At 33.6% G+C, this 21361-nt stretch overlaps 1 protein-coding gene across 1 annotated transcript in view; it reads left to right on the top strand.

Moving 5' to 3' along the window:
• Positions 1 to 21361, top strand: part of MS3_00002466 (uncharacterized protein) — a 77711-nt gene that overhangs the window by 20992 nt on the left and 35358 nt on the right. The window contains exons 3-4 of the mRNA XM_012940364.2: positions 8195 to 8324; positions 15341 to 15774. Coding sequence (XP_012795818.2) covers positions 8195 to 8324; positions 15341 to 15774 — 564 coding nt within the window. The remainder of the gene's footprint in view (positions 1 to 8194; positions 8325 to 15340; positions 15775 to 21361) is intronic.

Raw genomic sequence — 21361 nt, forward strand, 5'->3', positions numbered from 1 at the left:
AATGTTCACTCTGGAAGTCGAACTCAGTATCGTTCGCTTCAAACACCATCGCATTATCCACTTAGCTACTGAGTCCTGATAGCCACTTGGTTGTGAGATAGGATGAAGTTTAAATTCACTTGGTATTGCTTGTTTGAATCTTTCCATAGATGTTTAGGACTGCAATTGATCAGTCTGTTATTGATATATGTTCATACTGCTAGTTAAGACACAGTAAGCACGTATGTCAATAATAGACTGATCAATTGCAGTCCTAAACATCAATGAGACGATTCAAGTTCACAATACCAAGTTGGAATCATTCAACGAAATGTTAATAAAGTGAAATGTTAATATTAACAATTGATTCTATATGAGTAAATCAGTGTTATATACTTGTAAGTGACTCAAAAAAGTGAAGTAATGGGTAAGCAGATTTTTAGGGATTGTATTATTTTTACAATTGTATCCACTAGTCAATCTAAGTTAGATTACCATTACCGTTTCATCCCAATAAGTGACTCCTCAGCAGTGTGTATCCACGAGTTCGTACACAGGATCGATTAAGATCAATTTTTATCTCATTCTTTCATGTCCAGTCGAATTACCAAGATACCAATTGTCTAGAGAAGTAAAAGATATTTATTTCATTGTATCATTCCTATCTTCAGCACATTCAATATTTAGATGTTTTAATAGACCGACATTTATACAACAATCATTACTTACTTACGCCTGTTACTCCTGATGGAGCATAGGTCGCAGACCAGCATTCTCCAACCCACTCTGTCCTGGGAATTCTTTTCTAGTTCCATCCAATTCTTGTTCATTTTTCTCATGTCTATCTCCATTTCCTGGCGTAATGTGTTTTTTTGGTCTTCCTCTTTTCCTTTGGCCTTGAGGACTTCATGTGAGGGGTTGTCTTGTGACGATCTAACTGGAGTGACATATACCGGGACACTAAAGGTTCATGGTTATTTTCTACATTTTGGCTACTTACTATTCACCTAAATAAATAATAAACATATTTTTTTACAACAAGATTGATTAACGCTTTGGTGTAGAATAAATCGGATTGATAATAAATGAACTAGTCTAGTGAACGAGAACACAAATGGGGACAACCAAATGTATCCAAACACAACATTACAGAATCTCATAGTAAAATCTAAGATCCATACAGTAAATATTTCATTTACAAAATGTCATTCAATTGTCTCACACTTCGCTATCCCTTCATTTCCATAGTAATCATGCTTTGTTCTCTTTCTCTTCACTTTGATTTTCATTAACATTCTGCTACCAGACATTTCACTTTCGATTGATGATACATACTACTTATATCTGTTGACATCAGTAGCACACACCACACCAGTGCGATAATGAAAAATGTCATTTCATAATTCATTCCCTTCTCAACTGGAAATAACATCAACAATCACAGTCAATAATTGTTTTGAAGATTTTAAATGTCATCTGGTAATTAAGTAGCGTTGTAAGTAGCGAGTTGGTTTTCTACAGGATGTGGTCACTAACCCCATGCCTAACCTTCCTCCTTTATCCGGGACTGGGACTGGCAGTAACCCCAGGGAGCACCAGACGCAGTGGCCTAGAACAGATTAGGTTGGAGAATGCTGATTGGCGACTTATGCTCTATTGGAAGTAACAGGCGAAAGTAAGTAAGTAAGTAAGATAATGAAGTAAATGATTTGCCTACTACTTCTGACGATGTTCATAAATCGTCAAATAAAACCAAAAGAAAAACATCAAACAGTATACATATAGATTAGAAACTGTAATGATGTGTTGAAATTGACTATTACAATAAATGTTTCATAGTTTCATGCTTGATAAAAATCTAAAAAAATTTCTTGTTGTTGATATATATTTTGACTTTGAAAGTCTATGTACGTAAAGAGAGTTTCATTTCGATGGAGTTTTATTCTCTGAGCTGGATAATTTGGACCAAAATCATCCATCTGAGCTACGAATCTTCTCCACCATCTTAGAGTTTCATTTCATCTATTAAATCTCTGTATTCTGTTACGTAGAAACAATCATTAAACAATGAGTAGTCTAGTATGAAAACGGAAAATAATCCATGAAATTCTATGCAGAAAAACCATGAATTTGTTTGAATTTATATGCAATATTACCTGACTATGAAACTGTGGGTGTGGGGAGCTAATTGACAACATTTTTTAAATTTTAAAATAGTTTAAGTTAGACATTATTACCGTTGGATGCTGGCTCAGTGGTCTAAAGGCTAAGAGAGTGATATGTCGTATCGTGATTCACACTGTTGAGGAGTCCCGCAATGGGACGAGACGACCATTCAGTGCTTCTAGGTTCTCCATGGTGGTCTATCTTCAATTGACTCATGATCTCAACCATTGAAAACAATAAAAGTTAAGCAATAAAATGAAAAGAGTGTTTGTTGGTTTTTTATATATGTTATATATATACGCATGTTGTATACCCAACGTATAGATAGTGGCTTTAGTTCTATTTTAATACCTCATGTGTATACAATGCAAACTTTGAGTTATTCATAGGTCAGTCAATTGACTTAAAGAAGTAGCAGATGAAAAACATAATTTATTTGTATTTTATTACGAAGACATTATTAGCACTATGAGCAAAGATAGATGGCGACTAGCAGTGGAATCCAGGACGCGCGTTTCGTCACACTTTGAACTCATCACATGGATATAACTGCACCCCTGAGTTGATGCTTACTCTAGGACTCTAAGCAAGTACATCCAATTGATCAGTCCTAAATAAAACAAAACTCATTTCCTGGATTCCACTACTAGCCATAATCTATCTTTGCTTTTAATGCTTCTAACCAATTAGAGACTTTTCAAATTCAGTTCTAAACATTAATAATAAGATTCAATCAAACAATACAAAATAAATTATTATCAACACAATTTATTGACCCCTCAACCTGCACCGTCATCAACATCATCGTCAGTAGTAGTAGTAGTAGTAGTAGTAGTAGTAGTAGTAGTAGTAGTAGTAGTAGTAGTAGTAGTAGTAGTAGTAGTAGTATTAGTAGTAGTATTAGTAGTAGTAGTAGTAGTAGTAGTAGTAGTAGTATTAGTAGTAGTAGTAGTAGTAGTAGTAGTAGTAGTAGTAGTAGTAGTAGTAGTAGTAGTAGTAGTAGTAGTAGTAGTAGTAGTAGTAGTAGTAGTAGTAGTAGTAGTAGTAGTAGTAGTAGTAGTATTAGTAGTAGTAGTAGTAGTAGTAGTAGTAGTAGTAGTAGTAGTAGTAGTAGTAGTAGGATCAATCAACTGTAAATTATTCATGATGAACAAATTCAAGTCCACTATATAAATACTTTATCTGACCTTAATATAAAAAAGTTGTATTACGGTTCTTCAACCTCTCAATTACTTTCATTCACATTTTACCTTTTGATTATCTATTCAATTATTCATTGTATCTAACCATACACACATACACACATACACACATACATACACACACACACATAAGATGATATACATGTATAACTGCACCATTCATAATGTTTTGTCAGATCAACATAAACATATATTTCTCTTTCCAGAAAAAGAAATTTCTTTTTTCAAAAAAAAAGATTAAATAAATAGAAGAGAACAAAAATTTAATGTTGATTATATACTACTAACTAAAATGAATAATAGTAGTAATAATAATAATAGTAACAGTAGTAATAACAGATAGAATATTCAAAATACAATATAGAAATATTGTAATAATCAATTTAAACAAATAAATTTTATTCTTTATTGTAAACATGGGAAAATCAACAAAAGATTTAAAGGATAAATTATGTAAGAAGAAGAACAAGAACTAGAATAAGAAGGAGAAGAAGAAGAAGAAGAAGAAAAAGAAATACACTAAAACGAATGAGAATAGTTTCATAAAGTTAACACCATTAGTTTTATCTTCTTACTTTTCGATCACCATCAACACCATCCCCCTCCCACCCTTGGATTTTTTCTTTGAAAAAAAAATCAAGATTTATTTTCATTTGGTCAAATGGAAATTTCCCTATTCATAGAAATAGGAAAACAATTCATATATATGTATATGATTTACTTTGATTTCACGAAAAATTCAGAAACTCCCTATAGTAAGTAAACATAGGAAAAAGGGTCATGTTTTCAAAAAGAAAAAGGGAAAAATCCAACGAAATATATATTTCTAATGGTTGAGATCATGTGTCCAGTGAATTTAGATCACCATGGAAAACCTGGCAGCAGTGGACGGCTGTTTTGTCCTATTGTAGGACTTCTCAGCAGTGTGCATCCACGATCACACCTCACGAGATTCAAACCCAGGATCTGTCAGTCTCGCACAAGGGCTAAACCACTAGACCAGGGAGTAGACATCCAATGGTGTTCATGTCTAATTTCAATCTATCCATGAATGACTTTGCATCTATTCATTCATTGTCTGGGGTAGATACCTATCTCTACCTGATACGAATTCGACTTCACTGGTCAAAGCTTTTTACTAGAACTCCAGGAAATCATCTTGGTGCTAGGTTTTCCATGATGGTCTAGCTTACATCGACTCATAAATCCAACTATTAAAATTACTATAATCTTCACAAATCTCATTCTGATCATAATTAATGAGTCATTTGTTAATTTTATAATGTACTAGTATCCCTTTATTCACCAGTGAATATTAGGATGTACTGAAGAGTGATACTTCTTAGTTATCAAGCTTGATTAATGATTAATTGTAGATATGATGTCAGTTTAGATGGTGTTCACAATGTGTTCTTTTTTTGTTTTTAGTAAATGAAGTTGTAATAGGCAGTTTTTTTTGCTTATTTTGATATCATAAGCCAGTAACAATCAATTTGTTGCGTAGATATGAATTAATCTAAGTTAGATAAACAATAAGAACCTGAGCATTGGACGATCGTTTCGTCCCAGTATAGGATTTCTTAGAATTGCACACTTGCAACACCGCCACTGCGGATTGAACCCATGATTTTTAGTTTCACACAAGAACGCTGAATCTTAAGACCACTGAGCTGTGATCTAATCGTATGTAACTCCAATTTTAACATAATTGTCCAGATATAATAAGGAATTATATTGAGAATAGTATGATCAAATATTAACTTCCTAAGTTGTTTACACTGAAGAATTAAAAAAGATGTCTTGATAGATGAATAGGTATATGAGAATAAATGAGATAGAAAGATAATTGATCAAACTATCCATCCTGGTAACGTGTAATTTCGATTAGAAAGTCAGATCATCTTAATACCAAATATTTCCTGTTGAATACTTCCAAATAAGATTTGAACTTCTGTTTCAAGGATAATACATCTACACAGTTAGGTACAATACAAGTAATAAAATAGTGTTTGACGTTTTTGAAATTACGATGAAGTTAGCCTCATGAATTGTATTAGTGATAGCTGACTAAGATCATCGAATCGTAATAATACTATTCATTTCACCTCTGAATGTCAGTTAAATATGAATGTGATTAGTGATAAGAGAATAACATGAATAACCAAACCACCAGCCTTTTAATGATTGAATACTTCTATGTGTCGTTCATCCTTAAATTACGTTGACTAATCACTGAGCAGGGACCAATATCATATTATTATAGTCCTTAGTGCTGATCGAATTCTGTCGAACTATTCAGAATGTGGCCTTCGGTCAAGTAACCCAACATAGTATTTCCTATATTTTGATATAACCTGTGTTTCATACGAGTTTGTACTTATTAAGTTAAACGTACTTTAAATGATACCCTCCTTGAATTATTAACCCATTTTATCGTTCACCTATCCTTGGGACATCAAAAGTTTTGTATACTAATGTTATAATCGGAGAGGGTTTTTGTGGATATTATAGTAATTTAATAGTTCGATTCATGAGTCAATTAACGCTAGATTACCATGGAAAATATAGAACTACTGAACGGCGGTTTCATTCTAGCATGGGACTATCCGGCAGTGCTCATCCACGATCCCGCCTCGCGAGATCCAAACCACCGAAGATAATGATGGACAATGACACAATTTCGTAGATTGGTTTAAGTTAGACATTAATACCGTTGGATGCTGGTCAGATCAGTGGTCTAGAGATCAAGCGTTCGCGTGCAATACCGATAGGTCTTAGGTCCAGATCTCACAAGGCGGGGCCGTGGATGGGCACTGCTGAGGAGTTTCATGCTGGGACGCTCTTCAGTGCATCCAGGTTTTCCATGATGGTTTAGCTTCAACTGACTCATGAATTCAATTATTAAAATACTAATATTACCCCAAAAGATAGAATCATACTTAATGATAATCAGTTAGTTGTAAATTGTACTGTAGTACAAAAGTACACTCATGTAATCTGTATGTTATACTACTTAGTAATAACATACAGTTATGAAATTTCTTACTTTATTTCAACTAATCATATGTGTATTCAGGAGGGTCATTGATAAATTTTGTGTATGTGTGTGTGTGTGTGTGCTTATTTCTGAAGATTTTATCACCTCAAATGATTTAAAGCCTCTAAATTATCTTAATTAACTAAAAGAAAAAGATGAAAAGGTAAAAGAAAAAAGAAAAGAAAAGAAAAGTAAGGAAACAGTAAGACGTTTTACCATCTATATACACGTACACACACACATACGCACTCGCTCACTGACGCACGCACGCACGCACGCACGCACATTTATTCAGCCTATTTCATGCAAGAATAAATAAGCCTATTTTTATTTGTATAAATAAAAATGGAATGTGTAGCCTCTTTTCTTTTTTTATTATTTTCTCTACATTTTTTTCTTTTTGTAACACTATTCACCTGTAAAGAGTTTTGTTTTCTTTTTTTCTTTTTCTTTTTTATTTTACACTTTCACCTACTGTGATTACACCTTATATTAATATGAACTACATACCATTGGAATAACAAATTTATGCCGCTATATGATTATATAAAACAAAACAAAATGATAGATAACTCTCTCTCTCTATCTCTTTCTTCATAGATGTATGTACTTAAGAGGAAACAAACGAGCAACAAATACTTTATCATTATTATTATTATGATTATCAGTAGTAGTGGTGGTAATAGTAGTAGTTACAAACACTTTCATCTATATGGAATCTTCTTTTTACTTTCTCTATCGTATTCCTTTTCTTAATTTGTATATTTGTTATTAGAATAATCTAGAATTGTTTATCTTTCTTCTATATATACATATAGATATATATTGACTAGTAGAACATATCTTATCCATGTAAATAGATAGGCCAATTTTGACCCTTTCAGATGAATTGATGCCATGACTATATAGTTCGACTTGTCTATATATATGTATACTGACGTAAATAGATAGATGAATACAAAGTGAATTCTTGTTTAATTCATTCATCATTTCTATTTGATGATGATGATGATGTTAGAATTATAAGGTCAAACGTTGACTGGTATATGATCATTACCAATGTATAGTTCTATTTATATAATGATTTATATTCTTGAGAGAAATGTTTGGTATCTATTTGTCATTTGTATTAGATAGTATTACAATAACATATGGATTGATTTAATGTTAACACTTTGAGAATGGGATCGAGTAGAGCTCTTGTGATTAAATGCTCATATAGATTATTAACTTGTAAGGTAGTAACTAGGTGATCTACTTGAATATCTGAGTTATCTATTCTTATCATATAGATATTTCAACAAGTTATCTATTTTCTTGTTTTTTCTAATACATCATTATGTCTATTAGTCTTATAACCTATTCAGTTGATTTCATGAATAGTTCACAACTTTTTGTTGTACAACTTATAGAACAGCTTAATCAGAGACATAATGGTTACTGGTAATGTGCATCGAAAATGAATATACACTGTTTCGATGTCGATTTACTGGACTGCTAACTTCTAGCTGGCGATCACTCAATATTTATCGCAAGGATCGATCAAGAAATAAGAAAAGGCAACTTGCTGAAATAATAAGCGTTTTTTTAGCGAGTTAGTTTTCTACAAGATGGGGTCGTTATTACACTATACCCAACCCTCTTTCTTTACCCAGGATTTAGACCGGCAGTAACTCTAGAAGAGCTACATGTGGAGTTTTATAAATTGAAAGGTGATTATAAGCTATTACTTTGAACCAATGTCATATCTTGGCAAGTTTGTAGATAAACGTATGAGTAACATTATTTTTCTTGTTTTCCTTTTTATTAGCGGACAATTCAAAAAAATGCACAATATGTATGTCTTCAAGCTAAAAATTGTGTAGTAGATAAACGTCGACGTAATCGTTGCCAATATTGTCGATTTCAAAAGTGTTTAAAAGTTGGAATGGTTAAAGAAGGTTAGTTTAATGAAATTTATTGGATATTGATTATGAAATTTGTAAGCACAATGTGTTATTATTACCATTTATCTTTTTATTTCATGGCAATTATATCACTAATGGATTGAAAATTGAGTTGTGCTCATTAATGTAAGTGTAGTTTAGCATACAAATTTGTTGATTACAAAGAAGCAATCTGTTATATAATCCCATTTTGATCAGTATTCACTTTCTTTACTAAACACTTAAGATAACTAAATATCATCGGTCAGTTAAATGTGGTTAATATTCCGCATTTCATAATCACTAACTTACTTACGCTTGTTACTCTTAATGGAGCATAGGCCACCGAATAGCATTCTACAGCACACTCTCTCCCACTCTGCCTTTCTTTCTAATAATATCCAATTGTTGTTCGTTCTTCTCATATCTGTCTCTATTTCTCGATGTAATGTATTCTTTCATCTTCCACTTCTCCTCCTTTCACATTGAGAATTGCAAGTGAGGGTTTGCATTGTGACGTAGTTGGTTGCCTTCCTCAATGTGTGTCCTATCCACTTCCATCACTTCTTTCTGATTTCTTCCACCGCCATAAGCTGCTTTCTTTCCTCTCACAGTAGGTTGTGGCTGATAGTATCTGACCAATGGATCTGAAGTATTTTGTGTAGACAACTGTTAACAAACACTTGTTTCTTCTGGATGATGACTTTCGTATTGCTCCAAGTTTCCACTTCATACAGCAGAACTGTCTTGACAGTTGTTTTGAAAATTCTGACTTTGATGTTGGATTGTGGACATTTGTTTTGAGTTCAAGGTGTTGTTGAATTGTAGGTATGCTAGTCTTGTTTTGCCGATCCGCACCTTCATATCTGCATCAGATCCACCGTGCTCATCAATAATGCTGCTCAGATATGTAAAGCATTTTACATCCTCCAAAGCTTCTCCCTCAAATGTGGTTTGATTGATGGGTGTTGTGTTGTATCCGAGAATCTTGCTTTTCCTTTTGTGTGTGTTGAGATCTACTGCTGTTGAGGCTGCTACTACACTGGTCGTCTTCTCTGGAATTAGTTGATGTGCGTGCGATAGAAGATCCAGATCATCTGTGGAGTCGAGATAGTAAAGCTGCATTCTAGCTGTTAACTTTATCCCATGCTTCCCCTAGATGATGACATCTTCATGATGCAGTCGATGACAAAGAGAAACTGAAGGGTTAAGGGTAAGCAACCTTGCCTGACACCGGTCTTTATTTCCAACGTGTCTGTCTGCTGTTCTCCACGTATTTTGATCCACCATAGGAATTCCGTACGATTTTGACTATCTTCTCACGCACGCCGTAGTGTCGAGGAAGCCTCCATAATGTGGTCTTGTTCATGTTGTCGAATGCTTTTTAGTACTCAACGAAGTTGATGTAAAGTGGTGAATTTCATTCAATTGATTGTTCCACAATGATCCGTAATGTTGCGATTTGGTTGGTACATGATCAATCCTTACGGAATCCAGCCTGTTGGTCTCGAATTTAGGCATCTACGGAGTCTTCCGTTTTGTTTAACAAAACTTTATTGAAGACTTTTCATAATAATTCCCACTTTTTTTTCTAACTTTTCAACAATATCTAATGGAATCATTTATGTATCGTAATTTACTCATTAGTATCCTAATTTATAGATATAAACCATATAAACGAACTCAAATTCAGACTTGCTAGATTGATTTTTAGATAGAATTGAAAACTTTCAGTTCATACCGAATTACGTGAAGTTATCTCACTGGTTACAAGATTGAAAGTTCTAAAGTACAGTATTATGGGCTTTTTTTGATGGAATATTCTAATAGAGTACTAAAACAGATATATTTTAATATCAGAAGGGAATTTTTGGATATTACTGTAATTTTAATAGTTGAGATCATGAGTTAATTAAAGCTAGACCATCATGGAAAACCTAGAAATAGTGGACAGTTGTTCCGTTCAGTTGTGGGACTTCTCAACAGTGCACATCCATGATCCCACCTCATGAGATTCGAACTCAGGACATACCTGTCCCACGCTCGAACGCCTAACCATTAGACCATTGATCCGGCTGACATTCGACGGTGTTAATGTCCAACTTCAACTAATCCACGATATTCACTAACAACTCTTATATCTATTATTTCACTAGTTTCAAATAATTCTCTATGGTATGTATCAGTTTATAATGAATAATTTGTTTATTTATTTATTTGGACACATAAATACTGGTACAAAGAGGCACCAGATACATATGCGCCACACAAATCTCATCTGATTTGTGTGAGGGCAGTGATACTGTCCGGGTGCCCAAACCGAGCCAGGCAGTTCGCTTAGGGGACCACACTAGGAGCCTTCCACCTAAGGGTCTGATCTACAAGGCAGTGGATCATGGTAAGGAGATGCCGTCCAATGGCAGCCAGTGACCAACGATTGGTTCATACTCCATTTATTCCCTCAGGATACTGGATCCAATGTGCATCATTGGTTTAGGATCAGGGTTTTCCAACTCTTCTAGATGAACTCTCCGTGTCCATCAATCCTGTTAAAGCTTTTGACATTCGCTTTTCATCTTCCCAATTTCATGAACAACACCCGTGGTGCGAGAAGGCAGTAAGTAGAACTTCCCTAGCAGAGGCTATATACGCGTGGCCATTTGAGAGAATTTGGAGACGGAGAGCTGACTCTCTCCCCAATCTCGGCCGTACCAGAGCATTTGAGAGCTTTTATAGTAAACTATATATCGTCGTTTCAATGAAATATAAACTGTAATATTTATGTCACTTTTTTTAGTAACAAAAAGAAAATTTAATTATGTTAATTAAGAATAATAATAAATTCTGTTAAAACAAAACTTCAATTTTCTATATTTTATCCAAGAAAAAAAAAGACAGAAAGAAAAAAGAAAAAGAAAAAGAGGAAACTTTGCAATAACCTAAATACTCTTTATGGACGAGTCCATTTTTAAGGTTTCAATTTACCATAGTTTATTAAACGAGTGCTAATTTTGACTCTTATGAAAATCACACTCACCCACCCACACATGTATACATGCACACATACACACAAACGCACACATACAAACACACACACACACACTAAAGTACTAGTATATTACTAGCATAACAATATAGTCAAATGACTAGTCCTACATAATATGAACATATATGTAGAAGAAAATGGAAAAAAAAACATACATAGTTACTTTAAAAGTAAAATTGTATTCAATTTTCTTTACAGAAATAAGAAAATGCATCAAATTTTTTAAGTAACATAAATAGGTATACATGATAAAAGAATAAATTCTGACGTTTATCTTTTTCTTTTTTCTTTTCTTTTTTTTCCTTTCACCATTTTCCAATTTTTTTTCTTCTTTTTTTTCTTTTCATATATATTTTATTCAGATTTCATTTTGTATATGATACTGTTTTGTTTTGTGTGTGTGTATGTGTGTTTCTTTTTCAATTTACAAACTAACTAACCTATTCGATCATTTTCTTTAGTTACTATTTCTTTCACTTAACTAATATTAATATTCATTTGGTTTTCTGCTTACAAATAAGAAATATGAATGTTTAAGATAATGACGATGACGATGATGATGATGATGATGATGATGATGATGATGATGATGATGATGATGATGATGATGATGATGATGATGATGATGATGATGATGATGATGATGATGATGATAACGATGTTCGTATTGGTTACGATGATGATGGTGCTGATGATGATGATGATGATGATGATGATGATGATGATGATGATGATGATGATGATGGTGATAGCATACCAGACTGAAAGTGATTTATTTTCTTCATATATTCTTTTTTTTTCGCCTACATTTGTATGAATTATTTATCATGAATGGTAAAAGGAAGACACTATTGAATAATGAAAAAATGAACTACACCTTCATCTATCTATTTATCTCTACTTTACTTTGTAATTTTACGGATATAAATAAATGGGATAATTTATTTTTTTTCCTCTTTTTTGTTTTTTTGTTTTTTTCTTTTTTCTCTTTTTTTCTACTTCATTGTAATCAAAGCAAAACGGTAAGCGAAAATAAAATAAGTGGAGAATGTTTGTAACAGAAAATAAATGGAACTGAAAAAAGGGAAATATAATACAGACTAATCTAAAAGAAGCCTACCATGTAAATGTATTCGTATGTATATATATATACATATATATATATATATGTATGCATGTGTGTATGTGTGTGTGTGTTAAATTTGAGAAAACTTTCTATACTGTTTTGTATCATGATGATATTGTGTTCCGACAATGACATAATCATATAATTTATTTAGTAGTACAAGATAAGCAATTCTCTTCTTGTTGTTGTTGTTGTTTAAATGGAAAACAATCATGTCGTATTTTCAATGTGGTTAATGATACTTTCATTTCTTGTTGTTGTTGTTGTCATAGTTACAACTTTATAAAAATTTCACATAACTGAAACATTTTTAGGAAATAAAGAGAAAAAAATTTTATTACAGTTGCTAAGATTAGTAATTTTAAATTATTGATTATTATTTGTTTTTATATAGTAGACGAGAGGGGAGGGATGACACTATAATTTATGAGTGAACTTTGAGTGAATATAAAATGATCTTAAGAATGTTCACTTATTTACTAGAGTTAAATGAGGGTTATAAACTTGTGTGAAGAATCAACATTATGATTTACAGTTGATAGTTAAGGTTATGAATTAAAGGTTTTCATCATGAACTGATATCAGTTAAAATGCCAAAATGCTATTCAGCCAAATGGATGAATGAATTTCATGTCGAAATTCTAAATCTGATTGGTTTGTCTGTAAGTTATCGTCTCGTTGAGGAATGGAAGTATCTTAACATGCGCGAATAATAATTACATATCTTTATGAGCAAGGATGGATAGTGGCTAGCAGTGGAATCCTGTTCGCGACTCGTCAGCTGGATGTACCTGCACCTCAGAGTTGATATTCACTCTGAGACTCGTACTCAGTACCGCTCGCTTCAAACGCCATCGCGTTATCCACTTAGCCACTGAGTCCTGGTAGCCACTTGCTTGTGCAATGGGAAGATTCAAGTAAAACAATACCAAGTGAATTATATATCTTTAGTTTTAAAACGTACAGTTACTTTCAATCGTACATAATCCTTATCTTTACAATATTGTTAAATGAGATTATTATAAGCCTGTTGTTCTAGCAAAAGTTTTGTGTTTGCTTATGGTAAAGTGACAAGCTCTTTTTGGTTATTGGCATGATTACAAAAGTTCGATGAAAATCTGACATTTATGTCGTCTTCGTTAAACCATGTTGGTATATACTCATATATGAGTTGAAACTTGTTACTGTTGTAACGGGTGGATTGCAGATTATGGATGGAGCAGCGTTTTATCGATCGATTGCAGTAACACGTAAACACGTGATGAACGGCCTAGAGTTCTCATTGGTCCCGCTTCCCTGTCTAGCCCAGCCAGTTGAGTCCAGAACACAAGTCACAGCCTCTGAGATATGAATCGTTATATTTCAAACATACTCTGTTTATATACCAACCAAACAGACCACATCGTAACATAAAAATAGAAAGCAACATCTGTACAATATTTAACGAGTGAAATAAATAATGGCCAATAGGGAATGTCCATTTAAAGTCCAAGGACATCATTAGACTTAACATGATAGTGATTGGCACATTATTCCTCAGCATCCCTAACAGTTACTCAATAGATGTGTCTAACTCGAAAGGAGTGACACTTATAGACTGTTTTACTATTGCCTAAGGAAAACATCTCTAACGATTTGTTTTCGAAGGATTACTCCAAGGGGTGTAACAAAGTGATCACACAATATGAACTAATTCTTATTAATTAGGTTCTTCGTAATTATTTTATTATTATTCTTATTATTATATGCAAGATTTATATTATGTTCTCCATATATGAAGAAATTCGACCACTTCACTTTTACCTGAAGTTTGTACTGATGATGTCGTTCAGAAGAACGATGAAAACTCCACGACCATACCATTCAACTCAGAGAAAAAAACTCTATAAATATCATCCATTTAAACTACAAATCTTCTTCACCATCCCTATGGACATATGCCAATAACAGACTGATCAATCGCAGTCCTAATTAACAATGGGAAGATTCAAACAAACAATAAGAAGTGAACAATATAAATAATTCATAACGAATGGAATTTAACTGATAGCTTTTTCTAATCAGAATATGGTTGTCAGGATGAACAACTTAGAAACATTTGTTTGTATAACATTGTATCAATACTAGCTGTTCTCAATCAAAATTTCCATGAAGTTCACTAATATAAAGTCCGAGAATTTCCTAAATCCTAGTCAATGGTGAATACATGATTGTTGTTGAAATAATTATAGTTCTTAGATTTGATCCCAGAACGATTCCAGTCGTGGATTGTTAAGGAAACTTAGTGAATCACTAAATAGTTTACAACTTTTCTAAATTATTAGTGATTTTTTGATTTAAACTGATCACTGATGATAATTTCTTTTAGTTCACTCAGAAATTTACATTACTTACTTACTTGCTTACGCCTGTTACTCCCAATGGAGCATAGGCCACCGAACAGCATTCTACAACACACTCTCTCCCACTCTGCCTTCCTTCCTACTTCTATCCAATTGTTCTTCATTATTCTCATATTCGTCTCTATTTCTCGATGTAATGTATTCTTTCATCTTCCACTTCTCCTCCTTTCACATTGAGAATTGCAAGTGAGGGTTTGCATTGTGACGTAGTTGGTTGATTTCCCCAATGTGTGTTATATCCACTTCCTGATTTCTTCTACCGCCATAAGCTGCTTTCTTTCCTCTCACAGTAGGTTATGGCTGATATTGTCTGACCAATGAATCTGAAGTATTTTGTGTAGACAACTGTTAATAAACACTTGTAAGAAATTGACATAATATTTTTATTAAAAATGTCCCATTATAAAAATCTAATTTTGAATTCATTTTAATTATTTGTTTTACTTCATTTCATTAGTCGTTCGTCGGGATAGTCTTAAAGGTCGTCGAGGTCGTTTATCATCTAAAGCACGTTGTCAATTAAATGAACATGGTGGATTAGCCAATTGTTATAATGATGGTAATATTAATAAAAATCTATTACCTTTACATAGTTTTCTTCATAAACGTAATAGTATATCACCAAATTTTTCATCTATTCATGGTAAACGTTACTCAGGTTCTAATATACAATTAAATCATACAAATAGAACAAATTCCAATACTGTAAATTCAACTGTTACACTTTTATCAATGTTAAGTAGAGCATATGAAATGGTTGGACCAAGAAGTCATTCTGTAATGAATAATAATGAGAATAATTTGATTCAAAGTAATGAATGCTCAAAAAAACATGACGTATTAAATGGCGAGGTTGAAGATTCTTTACAAGCTTCATCTGATGATACCGAAGTAAGTGATTCATAAATAAAAAAAACACAACCATTTTCTTCTTTGTTTCTTAGCGATTTTCACTAGAACATATAAAGAATGCTATTGAACTTGATCTTTGGTTAAGTTAAAAATGTTTCTCGTTTTTTAAGATGTTGATCATGAATTTTCTACGTGGATCTACGTGAGATTATGGATCGGTTGATGTTAGACCACCATTGAAAACATGGAAGCACTGGACAGCCGTTTCGTCCTATTGTTGGATTCCACAGCAATGCATAATGCTATTCACTAGTGAGCGTATGGTAATTATCAGTATGGGGTTATGGGGACTCCGTGAGTAAATTCTCGGAGTTCTTGTGAGAATCCGTGACCAATGGAGCTAATCGTTGTTGGGTAAAGATAGGTATCTACTTCAGTACAATGGAAGATTGTCGTGCATTTTCGTGGATTGGTTGGTGTTAGACATTACCACCGTTGGATACTGGCTCAGTGGTCTAGAGGTTAACCGTTCACTCATGGGACGAAATATTCCTGGGTTCGAACCCCGCGATCGTGATCTTGGATGCGCACTGCTGAGGAGTCTCATAATAGGATGAAACGGCCATCCAGTCCTTCTACGTTTTCAATGGTGGTCTAACATCAGTCGATTCTTAATGATCTCAATCAAAAACTTTAATTTCCACAACTTCATACTGATAAAATTTTTTAGCTGTCACAAGAGGTAGTTTTACATATAATGATACGAGATGAGCTCTTTATCTCCATAAGCTGTATAGAAAAGCTAGATGAATTACATTGTTAGTACAGTTACAGAGCTGTACTGTGCGATAGGGCCGATAACTGAACCATCAGGATCGAATTGAGCAAACGATCGGAAAATCATATCCGATAATTTGTTCTTTTTTTTAAAATAAAAAACCGTTTCACAAACGGTGGTCGTTTATAGATTCAATACCTTGTTAATCTTCTTTAGAAGGGTACATCTATTGTTATTAGTATTAATAACCACTGCAGAAAGTGTAATGTTTTATCAAAATGGACAAATAAAGTTGGGTCTTTGCTCTAATCCATGAGTGTGCAGTATGTATTTATTGACCGAATTCATCTTTGAATAGACTAAACTATACCATGCTACAACACATCATCTGATTAAACTATAGCCTTAAAATAGTCAAGATCTTCTGTGCTATTAAAGTACTCGTAAAATGATTCTTTAGTCCAATAAACCTATTATGGAACAACCAGGTTAATACTAATAACTTACTTACTTACTTACGCCTGTTACTCCTCGTGAAGGAGCATAGGCCGCTCACCAGCATTCTCCATCCAACCCTGTCCTGGGCAATCCTTTCCAGCTCCTTCCAGTTGTAATTCATCCTCTTCATATCTGCTTCTATTTCTCGACGTGATGTGTTCTTTGGCCTTCCTCTTTTCCTCTTCCCTTCAGGATTCTAAGTTAGGGCTTGTCTCGTGATGCAGTTTGATGATTTCCGTACTGTATGTCCTATCCACTACTTCCATCGTCTTTTCCTAATTTCTTCTTCAGTTGGAAGCTGGTTTGTTCTCTCCCACAGAAGGCTGTTGCTGATGGTATCTGGCCAATGGATGTTGAGTATCTTGCGTAGACAACTATTTATAAATACTTGTACCTTCTTGATGATGGTTGCTGTAGTTCTCCAAGTTTCAGCTCCATACAGTAGAACTGCCTAATAAACATAACAATAATGTATAGTCTATGTCATTACCTAAATCAAATTGATATCCCGAAACTTAACCAAGGGATTTTTAGTACAGGATCTAATACTATCAATACTGTTAACCGAATTCACTACAGCCATGCACCAAGATGTAGTTGTTCAGAAAGATAAGGAGTCTACAAAGAACTAAAGCAACCAGTTTCTATAGGGGTATATGTAATGAGATCAGTTGAAAACAAACATTTAAATAAACATAAGCTTGGTGATAACAAAAATAGTTTTTATCAAAAATTAACTTTAGCTGCAAAACTGTCGAAAGTGAAGAAACACTGATGAACAACTTTGTTTACACTGGACACCTATTACAAACATATATGTCTTGAATATTTCTGTTTCTGACACCACTTAATAATAAAAATACTCTTAAAATCTCGGTCAAGTATATAAAATTGTACTGTCATTAATGTTAGCTTAATACAGAGATGATAGGATTTTAAGTAATATGTCACTGATTTCAAATACATCATCACTGATAAGGTTGAATAAGAGCCGTACCCTATTGTAAATTGATGGAGTTCTGGAGTGTAAATCACTCTAGCTGAGAGATTTTATAGGCTTAATCTGACTCTTTGTGTAAAAGATCTTCTACTAACTTTGTTCATTTTCTTTAACTCATTACGTTGCTTAACATTAGAAGGCTAAATATACGAATTGAATGATTAAATTTATTTGAAGCACACTCCAGCAGTATTTGTATATATGATCTGATAATGAAAGAGTTCCCATGATGAATAAAAATTACTTACTTACTTACTTATCGTTTTTAGCGACTTAATTTTCTACGGAATGGGGTCGCTAACCCCACGGCCAACTTTCCTACTTTATCCGGGTTTAGGACCGGCAGTAGCCCCAAGGGGCTTCAGGCAGAGTAACACACCTTAGAGAAAACCTTAACAATTCTCGTGTAAGTTTAAAAGGTTACTAACCGACATCATTTTGTGTTGTGTGAAACCATTCTAGTATACATTGATATGGTTCGGTGCTTGTAAGTCAACATCAAAAATACGTACATTTAGATTTTGGGGTGGTTGGAGCTCTTGGTTTGCCGATCCGCACCTTCATATCTGCATCAGATCCACCGTGCTCATCAATAATGCTGCTCAGATATGTAAAGCATTTTACATCCTCCAAAGCTTCTCCCTCAAATGTGGTTTGATTGATGGGTGTTGTGTTGTATCCGAGAATCTTGCTTTTCCTTTTGTGTATGTTGAGATCTACTGCTGTTGAGGCTGCTACTACACTGGTCGTCTTCTCTGGAATTAGTTGATGTGCGTGCGATAGAAGATCCAGATCATCTGTGGAGTCGAGATTGTACAGTTGCATCCTAGCTGTTCACTATATCCCATGCTTCCCCCTAGATGATGACATCTTCATGATCCAGTCGATCACCATGAACCCCTCTGGTGCTGCTACCGGTACCGAGCCGAAATGAAGGAGGAGGGTTGGGCATGGGTTTGGCGACTTCATCCCATAAAAAACTAACTCATTAGAATACGCTAACCAGAAACAATGAATACATCTACTTTAAATGAAAAATTAAATGTGTAAGAATTGGATTGACGGAAAGCGGTTAGTATAGTAGTTAATACTTTAAATTATTAGTCTATAAGTTGAAATTGTTTCTACACGTAATTTGAATTTCTACTGTGATATGACTTGAATTATTTTATAAAGGATCGTAATAAACCTTTGGATTAATCCGTTACTTTATCACTCTTAACTTAGATGGGTTAAATATCTCGCATAATAATAGTTCTATGAGATCATACATCAGACTCAATGATTCTTCAGATCACTTAAAATGATGACACAATGGTGTCTACACTTTCATTACATTTCAATTGATGATTAATGATAGAAACTGAGCAACTTTTTTTATTTTTTCTTGTTGTGTCCATCATGACTTAATCAATAGTTATTAACCCTTTTAAAGTTTGAAGTATCAGTTACTGTGTTCAAGTTTTAATAGACAAGTCAGTACTAGAGGTATACAACCACTGAGTTCCACAGTAGAATGAAACAGTCGTTCAATACTTCCAGGTTATCCATGGTAGTCTGGCTTAAATCAATTCATGAATTCAGTTATTAAAAATTACTGTAATCTCCAGGATATAGTATAGGAAGAAAGAATTAGTTGGTAGAAAGTAAGATATAAAACAATTTTAATCTCATAGTTTAAGTAAAGACAAAGAGTGTAGATACCTACACCATTAAGATCGCTCCTAAACCATATCACCCAATAAAGTGGATTATCTTCTATTCAAACCTAAAATCTACATTATTTCTAATTACAACATATATACAACTAAATATTAAACATCGAAGTACATAGGGGTATTTCAAAAGACTGTGAATTTCTACATTATTTGAAAAACAATTATTCCACCTAATAGTATAGTTCGATTGATTCATCATGATAAACAAGCCCAACTACCATGTCAAAGTAGCAACAATAGTTGGGACTAGTGTTAAATACATCATAAGCAATTCCATATGTATTTCAATGGTTGAGATTATGAGTCAGTTGAAGCTGGACCACTATGGAAAACCTGGAAGCACTGGACAGACGTTTCTTTCTAGTATGGGACTCCTCAGCAATGGGCACCCACGATCTCGCCCCCCGCGAGATTTGAACCTAGGACTCATAATCTCAATCATTGAAATTTCTGTAATATTCACAGACCCCTTCTGATACTAGTCAACAAATGCTCACTGGTGACTGGCTTCAAGATGTATATACTGGAGTTCTAGTGAGAAGAAGTGACCAGTGGAGTTCAACCAGGTCTGTAGTGAGGTAGTAACTCACTGATAACAATGGTAGATGTGTCGCTGAATTTTGTGGATTATTTGAAGTTATACATTAACATCGTTGGATTCCGGTTCAGTGGTCTTGTTGTTAAGCGCTCGCGCACGAGACTGATAAGTCCTGGGTTCGAATCTGGCGAGGCGGTAGCGGGATTGTGGATGCCCATTGCTGAGGAGTCTCACAATAGAACGAAACGACCTTCCAGTGTTTCCAGGTTTTCCATGATGATCTAGCTTCAACTGACTCATGATCTCAAACATTGAAATTACTATAATACCCACAAAACCCCTTCTGACATATGTATTTACAATTTTATTATAGACATATTATAAAAATAGTAAATTTTATTCATTTCTTATACCAGAATCATTCAAAATGATTGACATTAATTAGTTAATTGATTGATTAATTATTGATTCTTTTTTAATATTTTATCCCTTTAATTGTAATTTGTGTATTATATAATCTAAGTAACTAACTAGATATTTCACTATCATTATACTATTTACATATATCAAAAGTGACGTGTATATACATTATGTCCAAGAAATATGTACAATAAATAAAGTAATAATGATGATTGAACAGTAACTAGTCAAATGACAGATTGATTAAACCATATGGATATAAACATTAATGATGATGTAATATATTTTATGAATATATTTCAATGATTACACTTGTTACCATTTATGAATGAACATAGGCTGTCTATCAGCATTTCCTATATATATATATATATATATATATATATATATATATATATATATATATATATATATATATAACCTTGTCCTGAGTAATACTTTTCAGTTATTTCCATTTACTATCCATACTTTTCATGTCTGCTTACAATTCTCGACGCACTATGTGATTCGGCCTTCCTCTTTTTCGTTTCCTTTCATGATTTTCATCGTCTTTTCCTAATTTTTCTCTTCAGCTGGGAGCTGGTTTGTTCTCTCATACAGTAGGCCGTTGCTGATGATATCTGGCCAACGGATTTTAAGTATCTTTCGTAGGCAACTATTTATCAATGCTTGTA

This window comes from Schistosoma haematobium, chromosome 1 (assembly GCF_000699445.3).
Source record: "Schistosoma haematobium chromosome 1, whole genome shotgun sequence".
In the NCBI taxonomy this organism is placed as follows: Eukaryota; Metazoa; Platyhelminthes; class Trematoda; order Strigeidida; family Schistosomatidae; genus Schistosoma; species Schistosoma haematobium.